The sequence below is a fragment of the Sitophilus oryzae genome, unplaced genomic scaffold (genome assembly GCF_002938485.1).
Source record: "Sitophilus oryzae breed Bouriz unplaced genomic scaffold, Soryzae_2.0 scaffold_1621_pilon_pilon, whole genome shotgun sequence".
Classification (NCBI taxonomy): Eukaryota; Metazoa; Arthropoda; class Insecta; order Coleoptera; family Curculionidae; genus Sitophilus; species Sitophilus oryzae.
Window position 1 is genome coordinate 1,468,314 of NW_022146305.1, and position 20,480 is coordinate 1,488,793.

The 20,480-nt window shown below is 33.5% G+C and overlaps 1 protein-coding gene across 3 annotated transcripts; it reads left to right on the forward strand.

The window, feature by feature from the left end:
- The first annotated feature begins 671 nt into the window (after window positions 1-671).
- On the forward strand, window positions 672-19,965 carry LOC115880322 (rhophilin-2). Of its 3 annotated transcripts, none has more exons than XM_030897518.1 (8): window positions 672-1,067; window positions 13,484-13,728; window positions 17,427-17,617; window positions 17,675-17,779; window positions 17,852-18,001; window positions 18,074-18,335; window positions 18,391-18,785; window positions 18,842-19,965. In XM_030897518.1, the coding sequence occupies exons 1-8, from the start codon at window positions 975-977 to the stop codon at window positions 19,435-19,437; spliced, it is 2,037 nt and encodes a 678-aa protein (XP_030753378.1). In that variant the 5' UTR covers window positions 672-974; the 3' UTR covers window positions 19,438-19,965. The 3 variants fall into 3 exon arrangements, with proteins under 3 accessions (XP_030753378.1, XP_030753377.1, XP_030753379.1); XM_030897517.1 differs by lacking the exon at window positions 672-1,067 and adding an exon at window positions 7,481-7,738; XM_030897519.1 differs by lacking the exon at window positions 672-1,067 and adding an exon at window positions 12,310-13,395.
- Window positions 19,966-20,480: the final 515 nt, after the last annotated feature.

Sequence of the window (20,480 nt, forward strand, 5' to 3'; positions counted from 1 at the left end):
ATTCAAAACGCAGCCTTGTCAATTCTCAATTTTCCAATTATAATTATCGGAATTTGCGTGTACATAGCTTAATCGTATGTTTTTTTTTACTTACACCACAATACACCAAAACATTTTAACACTGGACGCAGCAGATGATTAAAATTCAGTTTTCTGTTTAGTTTTAGATGATTAAAAATCAGCTTTAATCGGGGGCGGATACAGAAATTTATTTTAGGGGGGCCCCAAATCAAAAATAATGTAAAATATGCCTTTTAGGGTGTAATTTTTAACCCAAAAGGCTAATATTTAACCCAACTTACCGGTTTTAGGGGGGGCCCGGGCCCCATGGCCCACCCTCGATCTGTATCCGCCACTGGCTTTAATCATCTGCTGATGCTAACATGGTTAGCAAAACATACTTGTCCACTGTTAAAAGTAAAGTATTTTGGTGTATTGTGATGATTTAGTATACCTATATGTATTTGCTGTTGTAACACCAAAAGTTCCAACCCCCACTGTAATAAAATACAGAGTGACCAGAAGATATTATCCTTAATGGCAATATCGTTTAACTTGTTTTCCGCTTTTTTTGGCCTTACTAAAGCTGACATATTAATGAATTTTTTTCTACACCTTGACTAAAACACCTCTTATCTATGCTTGCTTCCCCACCTGCATTCTACCTTCGTCCTTATCTGTTTACACTCCGGGCAACGCTGTGACTCATCGAAACAAAAGGGCATCGATATGGAAGGTCCCCCTGTCCCCGGAGGAAAGGGGGGAGCCAAACCGCGGTCCCGAAGGCGGCCATGGCGCCGCGCCAGGCCAGTCGCGAACAAACGACATTCGAAACAGCCGACAAACGATCTGGTTTTGTAACTATCGCAGTGGTCGTGGAAATCCTGGGAAACATTGAGAAAAAAAAAAGAACGAGCGGAAAAAAAGGAATAACGCGGGAAGTTTGAAGTGTAGTGGTGGTACTATGCGGTACGATGGTCGACGAGAATGCGCCGAACGAAAAATTGGACCCGGAAGACGAAGATTTAAAAGCCGAGGAGGATAGTGTTAAAAGACCGTTTATAAGGGTAGGTTTCGGAATATTTTAACTGATATAACAAGAAAAATTATATCTGATGAAAAAAATTACTACATATAGTTCAAGCAGAAAGGGTTGAAAGCTCTAAACTTCAAGAAAACATACAGCAATAATATATACCGTATGATCGAATAAAAACCGTATCAACGATGGCTATGAAATGAAGATCGCTGTCATTTTATATGTAAAATTATATGGGAAATGTCATCGATCGTCATTTCCAAGTCAACTGGACGCCGTTTTTTTTTCGATCATACGAAAGTAGACAAGAAAAGACAGAACTAATAGATATTAAAAAATTTTCATACAGTAAAAACAAAAATATTTTAATTTTAATTTAGTTTAAAACTTTATAGTACCTATTCCTATATTTTTTTTTGAATCATCGAAAACGCAATTACCATTCTATGAGTACTTAAAGTCAACTCTCTATACAGGACCGGTAGTACTTATCAAACATGATATATGTATGCATATTAATAAAGTATTATCCTTCGTTACAGGCTGTGTAATGAACAAAGAGGTCTTTTAAAATGCCAGACGGTTTCTTTTGATTATGACTTGAGGGGTCTCTAGTGTGAGAAGTTCATTAAATAACATTAGCCTTTTATCTGTAATCTTTCTTGTTTGACAAAAAAACCCGCTGTTAGTAGAGAATAGCAATTAAATTAATAATTAATTCGTATTTAATTTAGTTAGTGGTATAATGAACATAATAAAATGTTTTTTTTTGAAAAATAGTTTAGATGAAGGTAATATAATTCTGTTGATTAATATTTTATTTAATTTCCTTTAAAAAATTGGTTTCTCGGTCAAAATCAACTAAGAAACAGGGTTATTAAAAGAAGATAAATCACTATAGGTGCTAAGTCTGGTTGTTTTGACGGCTCGCTACAATGCACAACGGTGGTACTGTCCTTTGTCGCAAAAACTTTCACTTTCAGAACCGATTCTGTGGTCCAGAAAGACAAAATCACCATCAAAAGAAATACCTTAATTTAATTTTTCCTTTATTTTTATAGGTATTTAAAAAATAACTGTCGTATCATTTTTAATATTCATAAATCTTTCTCCCTACGTATAACGGGTTCTATGCTAGAGAAATATGCAGCCAAGCCTGGCACTCCTATAAATTCTGTTCGATAGAGTTCGTTCGTTATTATTGTGCGTTCTATGGTACCTTGGTACTATTATTCTGGTGTTACAGCTCGGGTACGACGTCCTTGTTACTACGGTACAACCGAAATGTCACAAAAACCTTTTAAATGCGATAAACGAATTAGTTTTTTAGCACGTAGTTTTGCTTAACAAGTATAATTTGAATTACCTAAGTTTAAAATTGATTTTTTTTTAAAAAGATCTTACGTACTAGTGATCTCATGGAAAAAATAGTTTCGCGAATAGTTTAATCACTCCTTAATTTCTATAAATTATAAAGTTGTCTAATAAACCACAGATAACTTAGAATAAGTTACCTGGGATATCAATAAAAAGAAGCCCTTTAAAACATTCAATTAACCTTGATAGCTTATTCACGTCCCTGTTAGGGCTTCTTAGAAGTTAATCCCTATATATACGAGGCGTTTTAAAAGTTTTAGACTACATACATATTTTTTTTAACTTCTTACTCTGGGTAGTTTTTAAATATTTAAAAATACTATAGCTTTATTTTCACTTTTTAAATATACTATATCTTGCACTTTTCAATCATTTCTGGATGCACTATAGCTTGGATGAAATAAAAAAGAAAAATAGATTAACTTTAAGTTAAACTATGTTAATTGTTTATATGGAATTAGGACTCACTAAATCTAAACAAACATCATTAATTCCTTTTAAGTAGTGACTCATTTCATTCCAGCTTAATCAAACTCATAATTAAAAGAATGCCGAGTGTGATTAAAGGTGATAAATTTCATTATTTACCTCTGACTGTCGAGTGTGTTTGCCGATATACCGCTTAAATACAGGTAGTCGTTGCTTCTTATAAATAAATGGTATAATCTGCCGGGCTCATAGACGCCATGCAGGAAGTAGGATAGGTTTTTTTGCGTGTTTTCCTTTGATGCCGCAGCATCAGAAAGTACTTATATACGCGGTACCGTTAGTAAAGGTCGTCGCACACGCTAACTTTTGAAGGCAACCAAATCTTCAACTTCATCCATTAAAATCTAATAATTTCTTGAGATATAAGTCTACAGTCTCAGTGCTTTCACAAAAGCTAGTATATGAGACCTGGGAAATTTCTTCGAGTGTCTTTTAGACCATTGGAGGATTCCAAGTCTCATAAAAATTGGTAAAAATTACATTAGAATGATGACCTTACAAACCTACAGAAATAAAATATCCTAGTTCCACCTCTGCGCCCTGGGTTAAAGATGGTCAACGACTACATTGACTATTGTATTGCGTCACTGGTATTGTTCTTTTGTTCTCAAATGATCGCAGCACGCCTAGGAATAGAGTGTCTTTTAGAAGGTCTTTGCTATAGACTTAATTATTAAAATTGAATAGTCGTACCTCTGTAAATACTCTAGAAATATTTGTAGTATTCTATAGCAAGTTGAAAATACAATATAACGGAAAATGTTGGTCTGCGCAATTGTGGACACTCTGTATAATATGCAAATAAGTATATAACAAGCGATAATTTAAATCGCTCAGATCAATTTTATTCTCAAGAGCGATATCAAGGAATGTCGCTGTTACTTTCTAAACTGGCCACTGTAAATGCTTGGAAAATAATAATAATAATAATAAAATAATCCGTACAAATTACGAATGCATACACACACACTCACGGACTGTGGCAATTTTCAATTTTGCGATAATTGTAAAATTGGTATAATAGTAAATAGCATAAAACCTATTTTATCATTCCCTGTATGCTGGTGTATTTCAGCTATTCTTTTCATGAGCGTTTTTAGTTGGAGCTATTTTGATTGTTTGCTCTTTTTGCGACTATCTTGATGAGTTTATAATGGTCTTCTTCTGGGTTTCTTCTTCTAACACTCGATGCAATTTATTTTTTTGGTTTCTTTTGCGGATCTACTAAAAATTTCGTACACTTGTATGCATATCAACATGAATTTTCCTAAAATGTATCTACTTTTTTCCCATTTTTGTCATAAATTATTTGAATTTTAGACCATAAAATGCATAGACACCTTTCTTCTTGACGCGCTGAAGCTAACATAATTCAGGATAAGTTTTTTATATCATACCAGAGAAATTTTCTATGAACATATTATTGAAATATAAAATATTCTTATCTATACTAATATATAAAATCCCATACTGATTAATCACGATCCTGCTCAAACCACTCAACGTAAAGAAGCTCAATTTTGGCATACAGGTTGATTCTAGGGTGTAGAGGTTCGATAAGAAGGGATTTTTCGAAATTCCAGTTCCAAGAGGGTGAAACCACCCCTCAAATATTACAATATTTTTTATTTAAAAAACGGTCAAGTTTCCGAAAAAAAACGATTAAACACGTATATTTTATTTTGTTTTTTTTACATATTTTAAGGTTTTTTAAAAATATATACATGGTGTTTCGAAAAATGGTCACTGATTAACCACGATCTTGCTGAAAGTGCTTGACGTAAAAAGCTGATTTTTGGAAAACAGATTGACTTTAGGGTGTAAGGGTCCGATAAGAAGGGATTTTTCGAAACTCGAATTCTAAGGGGGTGAAACTTTCCCTCAAATATTAAAATATTTTATATTTAAAAACCGGTGAGTTTTTCGGAAAAACTCTTAAACGCGTATATTTTATTTTGTTGTTTTACATATTTTAAGAATTTTTATTAATTTATACAGGGTGTTTCATAAAATATGGCCATTGAGTAATCACGATTCTGCTTAAATTGCTTGACGTTTAAAGCTGAGTTTTGGCAAACGGATTGACTGTGGGGTGTAGAGGTTGGATAAGGAGGGGTTTCTCGAATCTCAAATTCCAAGAGGGTGAAAAAGCCCCTCAAATATTACAATATTTGTTATTTAAAAAACGGTTAGTCTTTCGGGAAAACGCTTGGATAAGCATAATTTATTTGGTTTTTTACATATTTTGATTTTTTTTAAAAAATCATACAGGGTGTTCCAAAAAGTTAGGTAATTTCTTAACCACGATTCTGCTTAAACTCACAACGAGATGAAACTACCCCTAAAATATTACCAAGTAATATAATAATATCGCCATATTGTTTTTTCTCATGCTGACATAAATGTGATAAAATTTTATCCAGTTTGTATGTTAATGGAAATCCTTGCTTTGCTTTATCATCGCCATTACAAATGATTAATTCGACGCGAACGAAGTCGCTGGTACCCGCTAGCTTAAAATAAGATATCATAGTAAATATAGTCTAGAGACCATGCATACATATTTCTACAGTCAATTTAAACCTATCAACTACATAAATAGAATTTTAACTAGTCTACAACTGTAAAATGTCTCGTATTATATTTTGCAATTCACACCGTGTTTCTGCATACTTTTACTTGCCGTTATGTTTTTGCTTTTAATCGAATTTTCGTTTTTTTCTCTCCGTGATCAGTTTCCTTAATTTACACTTTCCTCGGTACGACCAATGCCAATCCCATGATAAACGGTATCGCCGAACAATAGAAAAATGTATTTCAACAGGTGACTGCGGAATAACAAGCCTTATCTTTGAAAAGTAGTACTTTCAGACGCCAGCTTGTTCATTAAAGGCTGATAAGAAACATGAACAGCTTAATACAAACACGCATAAATGTCTGAAACTCAGTTTTATGATATTAATTAGTTATGTTAGTGATTATATTTGTTTCTGTACCATTCTGAAACAATTTTTGGACCATCTGACTCTATTAGATATTTGTTTAAAATAAACGATGACCTAAATTTCAGTAATCTTATCGATCATATGTCATTAAGAAGAACTTAATGTGTTTGTTTTAACACATAGGAAAACACTTTGATCCTCAATATAATCCTTAAATATCCAACACACCTATATTTATAGAAAACGTAGTTCTAAAACCTATTTTTCTTAAATAAATATCTGCTTAGTTGTTTTGATGTAATTTCTTTTGAACAATTATTAATTATTACTTCATAGATATTTTTCTTGTTTATCATTCCATTGGCACCTACGATTTTACAAGAAGACCTGTTGTGTTTCCAGCACGATTTTACTATTTAAACAAATTAAATTTTAGTCACGTATTTTCGGTACATCTTGTACATACCATTGTAAAACTTGTGCGTGCTCGCATGGTACCAAGTTATGCGTTGAAAATTAATTATGAGGAAGTGCATATAGTACCACCGATACCACTAAAAATGTAAATGACATAAAAAGAAATTTGAAAATGACGAAATTTGAAAGCAAAAGAAAAAGAAAAAGTAAATAACCTGTGCTTTCATTTATGAAAAAGCAAATGATCGAGCTAGAAAAGGAGCGAACACTCCACTAACTGGACCAGAACCGTTCTGTTTTCCAAACGGGAACCAACTGAAAGCGGAACTGAAGAATCTGGAAGACTCCATCCGTAACTTGGAATGGGTGTCCTCCAACGGTCTAAGACACTCGAAAAAGTTCCTTAGAACTTATGACCGAGAAAAATCAAAGGTTTTCCTTGATTTAATTAAAAACAATCTTCGGATTGTCACGGGCTTTCTAACAGGACACTGTCTCCTCAACGAACAGCTCAGTAGGCAGAAACTGAGAAACAACGGCGAATGCAGATTTTGTGGGGAAAATGGGGAAACACCAGAACACCTTAATACTGAGTGCGCCGAGACGACGACCATTCGTGCCATGAACCTTGGTACGTCTGATGTCGAGGATGGAGAGCTGGCCTCTGTGGAGCCGTCTCAGATACTGGCTTTTCTTAAAGCCCTGAGACTGTATGATGAGTTATAACTCGTTATAACTCAAGAAAGGGGAACACACAATAGATCTATAAGGTCGTGGTGATTAACTCCCCTCCTAAACATTCTACATTCTACATTTATTTGGATTCACAACATTTTGTAGCACATTTTCGCATCAACATTTCACATTTTTTTCTCAAATACAGACGTATATTTGGCTTGGAAACTACAGCCAGATAAATTTCCTAAAAATCATTTTATTGTGATAAATAATGTGATTTAAAAGAACCTTTGTGCAAATTTGTATGTTAAGTCAATAATTGTCATTTCTAAGGCCACTATGACACCTTGTTTGTTTCTATCGTATTTGTAAGTTTTTCCAACCGACAAAACAGTACGACACAATAATGTACAAGACTACCAAAAATGGAAAACACCCATTTCCCACCAATGGTCATACCATAGCGCCTTCCTCGCAGTACTATGTCCATCTCCAAGACCATTTCTTCTGCTTCGTCAGTTTGTTTTCTTCTTCCCTCGAGAACGGGTACGGCGAAGAATATCGCGGTCAGAGTACCACTCAGCAAGTGTTTTGCGAACGCTAGCGACGTTTTGGAGTGAAAGTACCTATCGGTAAAATGGATTGAAACAAATCGGAGATAACATAGGGACCTATAATAATGAATAAGTTTTGCACTTTTGGTAAAAGGGAGAAGAAATTTTTTGGGAATGGTACCGCAAAGGAGGACAGGACAGGAAATGTAGTATTGCTTCCGGAGATAATAATACCGCAGGTGAGAATAAGCTGAGATTCGGAATATTATCGGAAAATTATGTGATGAATTATTCATAGGAAAATGATGATAGGTACTCTGACAGCAACTATAATTTGTATTGATTGTTTTAAATTTATCTTGATGGGGTACTTTTGTATTTTTTTAGAAGAAATAAATTATATTAAAAATGTGGCTGTTACCTTTAATTAAAATTTCAGTAATCATACTTAAAAAAAATTGTTATTTCAGACTAAATAAATTTAAAATTATTCTTTTTTTAAACTTATCAGTTTCTTAAAAAAATTGAATTATTTTTTTATAATTTGCATATATCCATACTTATTCTACTATGGCACAATGTAAATAAATAATAGAATAATTAAGAATAGTCTAAAAGAGATGTGTGGCATGGCCTTGAGGGCAGGCCAGCAGCTTCCACTGACCCAAATGTTCTTCTCACGCTGACCGCTTCATCTTTGCCGAATTCTTCTTCATCATCGGTGTTTTTTTATCGAAGATCTCTTCGTTTCACAGCAGTAAATAACTGTTTCTTCGTATTGGCTTCGCACGAAGAAGACTGGTCTGTCACTCAATCGTAAAATGATATATTTACGATGGTATATTAGAAAAATAATGTATTTTATGTCCTTAGATAGTAAGATACAACTTATCTTAGATAGGAACAGGTCAAAGTCCTCCTACTCTGGATGCTAGCCCACAGCCCACCAAGGGATACAAATGTTAATGAAAAAGCAAACGATCTATGAGAATGGGATCTATGGGAATCCCCCAACGGTCTAAGACACTCGAAGAAGTTTTCCAGAACTTACGACAGAGAAAATTCAAATATTTCCCTTGATTAAGTAAGAAAAATCTTTGGATTTTCACGGGGTTTTTAACAGAACAATATCTCTTCAATTAACACCTCGGTAGATTGAAACGAAGAAAAGCGAATACAGATTCTGTGATTTCCCCATTTTCCTCACTACTCTCAGATACTGGCTTTTCTCAAAGCCCTGAGAATGTACGATGAGTTATAACTCAAGAAAGGCGAATACAATACACATCTACATCTATACATAGTCTGAGCCGCACGTAGAAAATAAAGATAAATAAGTATCTGAATAAAGAGAATAAATTGCTTCAATGGTAAATAAAAAAAACATTTTCAATAATTTCGCTCTCTTTCTGAAGAATCTATTAGTCAAATAGCTATAACGAAGAATGTAGAGCTCGAGAGTATAGGTACCTATATACGTTTTAAAAGCTTCTTAACAAAAAGCAAATACGTTTAATTAGTTTCCGATGTTTGACCGAAAGGAATTCGCGAAGAATCGATTGGCTGTGAAGTGGAGTCGTTGAAAATTTTGAACTAATTGATATTTATGCTATAATAAGAAAAAATCGAGTGAAGCCATTTTACTTTCACTTATAATAATATGGTTAATAAAAAGAAGAGAATAGCATTTTTTTTCGTTAGACATCAGGAAGCCTAGAAATACTATTACAGATTATGTAAAACTGAAGCGTTCCTAATTGTATTATAGTAATTACTTTTCCTGTGGGATTTTTATGGGTACAAGGTACAACACTATACAAAATTGTTTTTCATGGAACTTGAACATTCTAAAAGACTCATTTTATTCTTAACAAATTCGTATATGACAATTTGAAAGAAATGATCGAGTGTCAACGAACTTGGGTGTAATACCAAAGAAGATGAAGCAGGAAAGCTTTCACGAACTACAGGCACACCCTGATGGAGGGTATGGTCAAAAATGCTTTCTCCATACTAAAACTCGTTTGTCTTACCTCAATATGATCAAATAATTTTATCACTACAGTTTACTAAGTAGAAAGAAAAATATAGGAGTTTTATATTTTTTAAACAAAGCCCACTAATTTTAAGATTTATATCGTATCTTAAGTTTCTACTGTTATTTTTTACGTAATTCTGGCCATTTTATAAAATGGGTGACCAATTGAACAACAGCCTAGTTTCACAATTTGGTTTTGATACTGATACGGCTCATTAGCATGAGCCACTGTCTATTTAGATCCATCAGTCGTTTGATTTTGTAATTTTTAACTTTTAGAATTGTTACTAAAACGAAATATTTGCGTTGTTTTTTTTGTACAGGTATGTCCTTTAAATAGGTTTAATTTTTTTCTAAAAGTGTCTTTTGTATTCCCTGTAATAATTGAAAATAACTACAAAGAGTACATAAAGACTGTTGAACCATCGTTCACCGTTACGTCATTATTATTTATAATAATATATATTTTAGTTAATTTAAGTGAATTTCATAAATGATCGGTTTACTACACGTATGTATATTATATAGTCACTTACTAGCGAAAAGTTGTTCCATTATTTCACTCAATTTTTGCCGAGATCTACGGCACGCTACATAACCAACTATTTTAGAGTCTTTTTCGATAAATCGCGATAGTGTCAGTGTTAATTTAAGTTCTGCCACAATTTCCATCTAGATTTACTACCTTTATACAACTATCAGTAGTAGAATAAATAATAAATAACATAAAATAAGCTCCATAAAGACTGACAAATCCACAAAATTTCAAATCAAATTCAAATGTGTCAAATGAATCGTCAAACAGAACTGTCAAGGATCCCCACCCTAGAGAACTTTTATGGTGCCTTTTCCGCTCACCATGCATGAATACATGGATAGCATTATGCTCCTTCCTTAGTCTTCTTATTCAAAGCTTTCTCGCAACAAACAAATTTTAATTTTGACATTGATCGATGTCCTTTAATAAAATTATAACCCCAAATCAAATGACAATTACTAAAAAGAATATGGAGTAATTTACGGAATGTCGTAATAATGTCACCAATCTCTTTCATCTGGTTGACAATAAGTGATTGAGAGAGTTCGACAATATAATATGACGTGACGTTGAACGATGGCTGACCATTCTACAGGTAGTACACGCAATGAAATAGTATGGATATACGTTTCTATTTCTTGTGCGTTAAGGCCGCATCCTCCTCGTCAACGTCATCGGTACCACCGTCGGCTAACTGTACCCGATGGCTGCTGCTGCTGCCGGAGAGGAGCACCAGGAAACGCCAACGGTTGTTCTCTGGTCGGTGGTACGGCCATTAAAGAACGACCTAGCGCGTAACGGTGCACCGGCGATGCGCGACTTCCTGTGTACCCGCGTATATACAGGTAGTTCGGGCGGTACCTGCGGCAGAAATGGTACCCAGGGTACCCGCCGTGGAGGAGAACACGCACGAAACACGCTAGTATCTGTTTTGGAAATCTTAAAGAACCATTAACATTCTATAAAATTATAATCTAAAAATAATATTTAAGGGTATGATTCTTGGGCCTATTCTAAGAAAAAACTTCGAATGAGTGTTTGTCTAAAACATCTCAATTTTTGAGATACAGGGTGCAAACATTTTTTTCATAATAACTCTGATGGTTTATTATAGACTAGCGTGTAATTAACCATTTGTAATGGTGATGATAAAGCAAAGCAAGAATTTCCATTAACATACAAACTGGATAAAATTTTCCCACATTTATGTCAGCATGAGAAAAAACAATATGGCGATATTATTATATTTTGTCAGTTACTAAATATGAAAGATAAAAATCATTTTCACCCCATTTCACTGGCATTTTTTCACCCTCTTGGAATTTGAGATTCGAGCCTGAGATTTGGTCATATTTTATGAAACACCCTGTATAAATTTTTAAAAAATCTTAAAATATGTAAAACAACAAAATAAAATATACGTGTTTAAGAGTTTTTTCCGAAAAACTTACCGGTTTTTAAATAAAAAATATTCTAATATTTGAGAGGTGGTTTCACCCCCTTAGAATTCGAGTTTCAAAAAATCCCTTCTTATCGAACCTCTACACCCTAAAGTCAATCCGTTTTCCAAAAATCAGCTTTTTACGTCAAGCGCTTTAAGCAGGATCGTGATTAATCCAGACCAGATTTTTCGAAACACCCTGTATACATTTTTAAAAAATCTTAAAATATATAAAAAAAACAAAATAAAGTATACGTGTTTAAGCGTTTTTTCGGAAACTTGACCGTTTTTTAAATAAAAAATATTGTAATATTTGAGGGGTGGTTTCACCCTCTTGGAACTGGAATTTCGAAAAATCCCTTCTTCTCGCACCCCTACGCCCTAGAATCAACCTGTATGCCAAAATTGAGCTTCTTAAGTTGAGTGGTTTGAGCAAGATCGTGATTAATCAGTGAGTCAGTCACTTTAAGGATTTTATATATTAGTATAGATTTATTTATTTTATAATAATCAAAATTAAACAACATGTAATACATAAATTATTTATAATAATTTTTCATAATATATTAACATAATGAAGCATACTTCGTTTTAGTACTATTTAAATATTAATAAAATCCTCCTGCAAGAAATTGTATGATTATTTCATATTAAGTTAAGTCGCCCGACGCCACTGGCCCTTCGGCTATGTTCGGCAAATCGGCCGCTATCTTTTGGCTGCTAAGTTCACATCAGTTCGCATCGGTAAATGTTGCGCCAAATCGAAAATATGCCGAGCCAAGCGACTATTTCGCTTTTGCATACCGCATAATCATAATCGCGCTCCCCTAAAAATCGACGCGTGTAGTAATTAGCTTGAAACAGCACTAGTAATCTTGTATAGTGATTTTTAGTGTTGCAATATGTGGGTAGTGTTACGAACAGTTTTCTTAATTGTGTATAGTTGATATTGGCATGTTTTATTACTAAAATAGTTAATAATTTGGATAAATATACATACTGCGTTAAAAAATAATAATTAATTATAATCTAATTAATGTTTTTAAATTGGTTCAAAAGTGTGATGAATTTAGATTAACTTGCTAAAGTTTCGCTTTGAAGAAAAATACGTTCTCAGAAAGAACCCAAAAGTATTAGTGATTAATGATTACAAATAAAAACAATCAGTGTGGTTCAAAACAATGTTTCTAGTGTTAGCCTGAATAAAACCAGTGAATTACTTGTTACGCATACGACTAAAATAGAAGGATTACTTAAAAAAGTGAGTGTGATGTAAGAAAAATTGCGAGTTTGGTTCTTTTAAGGAGATATTTCGCATCCATCATCTGTTGCCGCGAACGGCCACGCAGTACCACTTAAAGAAAACGGTTCTCCGGAGCCCCGGAACCTCGAGCGCGCCGCTCTCGTTAGTCACTCGGTGCATATTATCATTTTCGCGTCGGGCCAACCGACTTGCCACACTAATTCTCATCACCACAGCGCTTTTACAGGAAAATACATCCGATTTTATACACGTATTTTCGGTTAAATCTATACCGTTAACAATTTTATTTATTTTCAAGTACTTCAGGAATAGTTTCGATCTTTACAGTCACTTTACTGGAAAATATAGCAGGTTTTCTTTGTATATTTTCGGTTAATTTTGTACCGTTGTTAGAAAAAAAAATCTTGAACCTTATCGGAACTAGTTTTTTTCTTTAAAGTCACTTTACTGGAAAATACATCCATTTTCCTCTGAGTACCATCGGTTTATATTGTACCGTTTTCAAAACTATACCATTCCTCGACCTCATCATGGTTCAAAATGCTGAAGTGGGTCCAGCGCCAATCTTTCCGATGTCCTCCGCGATCCAGAGATTCGGATAGAGCAATTATCGAGGTAAAACAACCGGAATAACTTCAAAAAAACTATTTATTACATTTTATTAGCTCCAAGAAGTATAAAAAAATTCTTTGTTTTGTTACAGGGTTCGGATCCCAGGGTGGCAACGTGTCGTGGAAAGCTACAAAATCGTCGTTCCAAGCTGAACCAGGAGATCAACAAGGAGCTGAGGCTGAGAGCTGGAGCTGAGAACCTGTTCAAAGCGACGACAAACAAGAAATTGAAAGAAACAGTAGCTGTAGAGCTGAGTTTTGTTAATTCCAACTTGCAACTGCTCAAAGAACAATTGGCTGAGCTGAATTCTTCCGTGGAATTGTATCAGAGTGATAGGTGAGTCAGAAATGTTTTTCTGTTTATTTTCAGCCTTCAGTTTGAACTGTTTCACATAAGAATTCCATAGTGGTCTAACCTTCTAGATTATTAATTCCACGTGACTTATTAAAAAAAATCCAATTATATTTCATTGACATCATTATCACCCTGTATAGGTAAAAATAATAAGGCGTGGCTTCGCGGTGCATAGCTTTCTTGATTACGCTCGGTTAGGTTTGTGTGTTGAAAAATCACGGCAAATATGTCGCTGGCTATATCGGTAATTATCTAAAGGCCGGTTCGCACTGATACAGGCGCGTGCTCGCGTTCCTGAATTAATGTCAAAGAAGTGGAAGAATTCTTCTTTGCAATTGGTGCGCGTCTCTCAGCATTTTGCATTTCATAAATACAGGGTTGTTCACCACATACGACACGGAGTACTGTAGCTAAACAATTAGATTTTTACAAATTGTATGTTTTGGGTTCGTTGAAGGACTATTAGAGGTACAATTTAAAAATTATTTTACAAGATACAGAGTGTCCCAAATAAGTAAAAAATATTATAGTTGTGTTTTTTTAAATGGAACACCCTGTATATTTTTCTATTTTTAGATTCTACGGTTGGAATAAAGGTAAATTTTATTAAGGTTTATCATGCTTAAACCTTACCGTTTTTGAAATAATTTCAATTTTGTGAAATTTCTGTAAAAAATTTAAGGCTTCATTTCTCCAAGGGTATTAAAGGTTTTAATACCAAATATTTACTGAAGATTATTTATTGATCAGATGTTGTGTTGCAATAATAAAAATTATACTACCTTATACAGAGTGTCCAAAAATTTATATCAAATAATTACTAGCTTTAAACGGCAATAACTTGTTTAATTTAAATGGAACACCCTATATATTTTGCGAGAATCAGATGCATAATTTAATTGTCTATCAAAATGTATTATATCATCCTTTACCTATATCTTCAAGTTTTCGTAGAAAATGCATTTTCTTATAATTTAGACCTCATTTATCACTATACCCATGGAATATTGACATTTTAGATTCTTTTACATCAACATATTTACAAAATATACAAGTGGTAAAAATAATAATATTACAAGCTCATTTGTTTACAAAAAGAAAACTATTTAAATCTTTGTAAAAGAGTATACCAATTATTACTTATTATTAATATACCACCATTATTTCCGCCCAAAAATTAGTTAATTACATACTTAATTGTTTTAATTAATAAATAAATGATTCTAAATAAATGTGGATTTGACTCAGAAATCAATACAATAATAAGTTATGAAAATGAACGTCTCTGTTGTTATAAATAAGCATTTGTCAAAAAATTAAATAAAATTTATAAGGTGTTACTTTTTATCACACTGTCTAATACAATAATATAAATATACATACAAAATTCATTTTTTTTAGTATTTGGAGCAATTATTATTAATCAACGTAAACGGTCAATTAATGTAGTTTGCATAGTGGGATCATATTAATTGGTCCTCTTTAACAAATATTTAAACAGTTTTTTTTTTATTTTTTAATGAAATAAACGAATTATATATATCTTTATATTTTATTATATATATATATATATATATATATATATATCTTTAAAAATAATCTAAAATGTCAATATTCCATAGGTATAGTGATAAATCAGGTCTAAATGATAAGAAAATGCATTTTCTATGAAAACTTGAAGAGATAGGCAAAAATGATATAATACATTTTGATAGACAATTAAATTGTGCATCTGATTCTCGTAAAATATACAGGGTGTTCCATTTAAATTAAACAACTTATTGCCGTTTAAAGCTAGTAATTATTTAATATAAATTTTTGGACACTCTGTATAAGGTAGTATAATTTTTATTATTCGAACACAATATCTGATCAATAAATAAACTTCAGTAAATATTTAGTATTAAAACCTTTAATATCTTTCGAGAAATGAAGCCTTAATTTTTTTACTGAAATTTCACAAAATTGAAACTATTTCAAAAACGGTAAGGTTTAAGTGTGATAAACCTTAATCAAATTTACCTTTATTTCAACCGTAGAATCTAAAAATAGAATAATATACAGGGTGTTCCATTTAAAAAAAACACAACTATAATATTTTTTACTTATTTGGGACACTCTGTATCTTGTAAAATAATTTTTAAATTGTACCTCTAATAGTCCTTCAACGAACCCAAAACATACAATTTGTAAAAATCTAATTGTTTAGCTACAGTACTCCGTGTCGTATGTGGTGAACAACCCTGTATATTAATTTTTATAACATAACAATTTTGCTTATTGTGATACTTATTTTTCAAATAAAAAAAATACTATTGACTGTAATGTTACAGTGTTTATACCGGGTGGTTCGTTGCAGAATAATGCAAAAATAAAAATGCAGTTTTTCTTAAATTACTTAAAATGGACTTGTCCAAAATTGTTGAAATTTGGCATGTGGATTCAGCATACTTAAGACTCCTATGTTTCCAACGCCGATACACCACCCGGTATATTACAACAAAGTAAACTTTGTACCTGTATTATTTAAAAATATTTATTGCTAATATTTTATTTGTTCAAAACATTATTGATAGAAATTGTTTATCATTTTTTCTTTTGCGAAATATGACACATTTCAAAAAATTTCTATTGCAAAGAAAGTTTAAAAGCTCATAAAAATAACAGCAATTATTTGGAATGTAACATAATTAAAATAAACATTTGATCATACTTTTTTATGAAAAAAATATCTGGTTTGAGGATTCATCAACTCAATTTAATTGGAATACGTTTATGTTTGCTTTTCATCGAATTCAAATAACTTTATCAATAAATTCAGTGCCCCCTCTCTGCCCAAATTCCTGGCATAGTATTTAATATACACAAATACGAAGAGAAAGACATAAACGCTCGGAAATATCTCTTAGGAAGCCTCGGGGGTCCCCATTGCGACCCATTGGCTTTGTCCCACTTCTTGGAGACCAGCCAAAGAGTCTCCTTGCAACGAACGCATCTGTTCGACGTAGGAAGGTGCAAAAGGTATCGATATATTAAAATACGATACTTTTGCAATCTATTCAGATGTCAGAGAAATAAATAAACCTAGAGCGTTTCTAAAATATTTGTTGGTATCGTTTATTTCATTTTTTGTTTAAAACTTTGTAATATTAACACTTTTCATAGTAATATACATTTGTCTTTTAAGTTGGTCTGCTATAAAAGCGCTTTCTTTATTTTTTTCCGTCACGAGGTCCATTAATAGCTCTCCAAATAATATATCAATACGTTATTTTTAAATATCGATAATTTACACACATCCCTAATGCTTAAGCCAGGTTCGCATGGATATAGTGAGACAACACGCGAACTACTAACGATTAAAAACTGTTAACTGTTTTTTTTAGACTCTTCTTAGATTTCCATTCAATTAGACTGAGTTTACGTTTGTTGAAACAGCGCTAAGAACATTTAATAGGATGCTGAAGAACACATGTCGTTTACCATATGATATAACTGCTTTTTTATTATTTAATAATCAATATCGTTCCTACTTTTATGTAAAATGTTTCTATCTACAGGGTTGGCCATTTTGATTCGACAAATTTTTAATTTTCTTATAGTCTTATCCTTGAATAAAGAATCCCCTCCTGCTAAATGGAACAAAATCTGTACTAATTATTATTTTAACGTTGTTTTAGTACAAATGCGGTGATGCCCATGATACCTCTAGGCTTGAAAGAAACCAAAGAAATCGATTTTAGGGACCCCTTCAAAGACTTCATCTTAGAACATTACAGCGAAGACTCCGATGCCTACGAAGACGCCATAGCTGACTTTATGGACACGAGGCAAGCCATGAGGACACCTCTACGCGATACTACCGGAATAGGTACGAATTTTGTAATAATATTTTTCATGGGTTAATTTTGTTTTAAATCGTTTTTAGGACTACTTTTTCGATACTACAATCAACTTTACTATGTCGAAAGGCGGTTTTTTCCACCAGATAGGTCACTAGGAATATATTTCGAGTGGTTTGACTCTTTAACTGGTAAGTACTACCAAACTAATGCAGAACAGAGTTTGGTTTCCAAAGTTTTTTGTCTAAAAAGATGTATTTTAGGAGTACCATCTTGTCAACGGACTGTAGCTTTCGAAAAAGCTTGCGTCCTGTTCAACATGGGTGCTATCTACACCCAAATAGGTGCCAAGCAAGATAGATCGACTGCAAAAGGACTGGATGCAGCCGTGGATAACTTCCTTCGTGCAGCAGGTAAAACAAATATCCATATATTTTCGAAAAATATTTTCTATGCAGTATTTTATTAATTCTGGTTGTTTATAGGTACTTTTAGGTATATCCACGAAAACTTTACCAACGCTCCTTCTATGGACTTGGGTCCAGAGATTCTGGAGATGTTGGTCCAGTTGATGTTGGCCCAAGCTCGAGAGTGTCTCTTGGAGAAACTTCAACTTCAGTCTGAGGAGAACAGGACGATAGATATTTGTCTGGATCTAGCTCAGGAAGCTGCGGAATTAGCTGAGTGCTATGGACATGTTCATGATTTAATTTCCCACGAAGCTGTACATGATTACGTACCTTACAGGTAAAGTACTATGAAAGATATTTAATTCAAGATTTCAATATAATTTTTTGTATAGTTGGATCTCTCTCACCCAAGTGAAAAGGGAGTTCTACACTGGTCAAGCTCATTGCCACGCTGCCACAGGTATTCTTCACCCAGAATCCTCCCATATGTCACCGACCACCAAAGAAGTACTCCAATTCCTGCATACGCAGAGCGACTCTACCCAGCTAGAGATAAACACGCCTCAAGAGGAACACGAACGAAGAACTTTGGGCAGGGCACACCTTAGAGAGGCTCTAGTACTGCAGGAAGAATGCCAGAGGCAGCATCGCATGTGCAGGGAACTCCGGGGTAAGCATGCACTCGCAGCTGTGCTGAGGAACGCTCACAAAAGGGCATTGCACGCTTACACTGCCACGGAGACTGAAGATGATTTCAGTGATATGCTGGATCCACCGGGAATACAACGTAAGAAGTTTTTGTCTCTTTATTCTGTTGATTACTTGATTACTATTATTTTACAGCTTCTACGAAGTTCCAGCTGTCTCTAACTGCACCAGACTTTGCTCAATACCGAGTCACAGATCTGTTTCGCTCGCTGGGCCCCATAGCGATATTCTCGGCCAAAAGACACTGGTCAGCACCTCGTGTAGTCCAATTGAGAAGAAACCGACCAGATGAAGGTTTTGGCTTCTCAGTCAGAGGAGATGCACCAGTTGTGGTCGCCGTGGTGGAACCAGGATCCCTTTCTGAGTTTGGTGGAGTCAAAGAAGGCGATTTTGTCGTTGCCATTGGAGAAAAAGACGTCAAATGGGCTTCGCACGAAGAAGCGGTTGCTCTGATCAAAAGTGCAGGCGATTCTTTGGTGTTGAAACTGGTCACGCCGATGGATCGGAATTTCCTGAAGTCTGGCAAATCGGGAAAGGGATCTGTGTCCACTAGGAGTAGCAGTGGATCGTCCAGTTGTATGTCCAGTCCCGCGGGATCTGTGACGCAACACAACGGTTCCAAAGCGGGGTTGTTAGTCTCTGGGGCAAAACTGAATTGGAACCCGTTCAAAAGGAACCATTCGACTAGTCGCGAAGGAAAGGATTTCTTAGAAAACGTTATTCTGAGATAAAAAAAAATAATTATGTACTTTGTTTTTTTTTCTGGTGGTACAAATGATTCTGTATTAACACTAAACAAATTCTAAGCAAACAGTGTTTGGAATTCGTTCAGTGTTCTTTGTCTTTGTATAATGTTTGCATTTAAATAAGAGATGTAAATAGACTGTTTTAAATTAAAAACTTAAGTAAAAAAACTATATAGTTTGTAAAGTTTAAATTATCTAGTCTTGTATTTCTTTCACTCTTTGTTTCGTCTTCTCGCAGAGAATAAATTTCAAAATCTTTCATTTACTCTCATTCTGCTGTCTATATTGTATGCTACATCCAAATATGAGATTGTAAAAACTTATTTATATAAAAATAATGATTTAATAAGAATGAAAGTTGTAGTGTGGATCCAGCTCGAGTTATTATTTATTACAAATTTTATCGTTAATGTATTATTTAATATATTTTTAGTATTTTATATACGTAAGTTTGTAGTTTTAAGTGAACATTGTTGTGTACAGATATGCAAAATATAATTATTTCTACGATAATAAGTGTTTTGTTACCCTGTCCTTTTAAATCCTTATACAACAATATTTTTTTTTCTACACAAGTACAAACTTTTTTCAAAAAATATCGATAGTTTGCTATCGATATTTTAAAATTATCGATAGTAAAATATCGATACTTTATAAAAATCGATAGTAACATATCGACATTTTTAAAATATCGATAGTAAACTATTTATGACTTAAAATATGGACATTTCCCTATTGTTTCTTTTAAAAAATACAGCTATTTTAATAAATCCCTAGTAAACTATCAAACTTTTGAATAATATCGATAGTAAACTATCGATGTTTTCGAAGATGTTCCTTGATTTAAGTAGGAACACTGCCTCCCAAATGGACACCTCAGTAGATTAAAGCTAAAGAACACTAGTAAAATAAATGTTTATGAAAAATCTCAAAAATATCAAACAAAATTAGAAAAAAGATCCGACAACGTCGCTTATAATTTGAAATTCAACGACGCAACGTCAAAAAATCGTCCCGATAAAGATAAA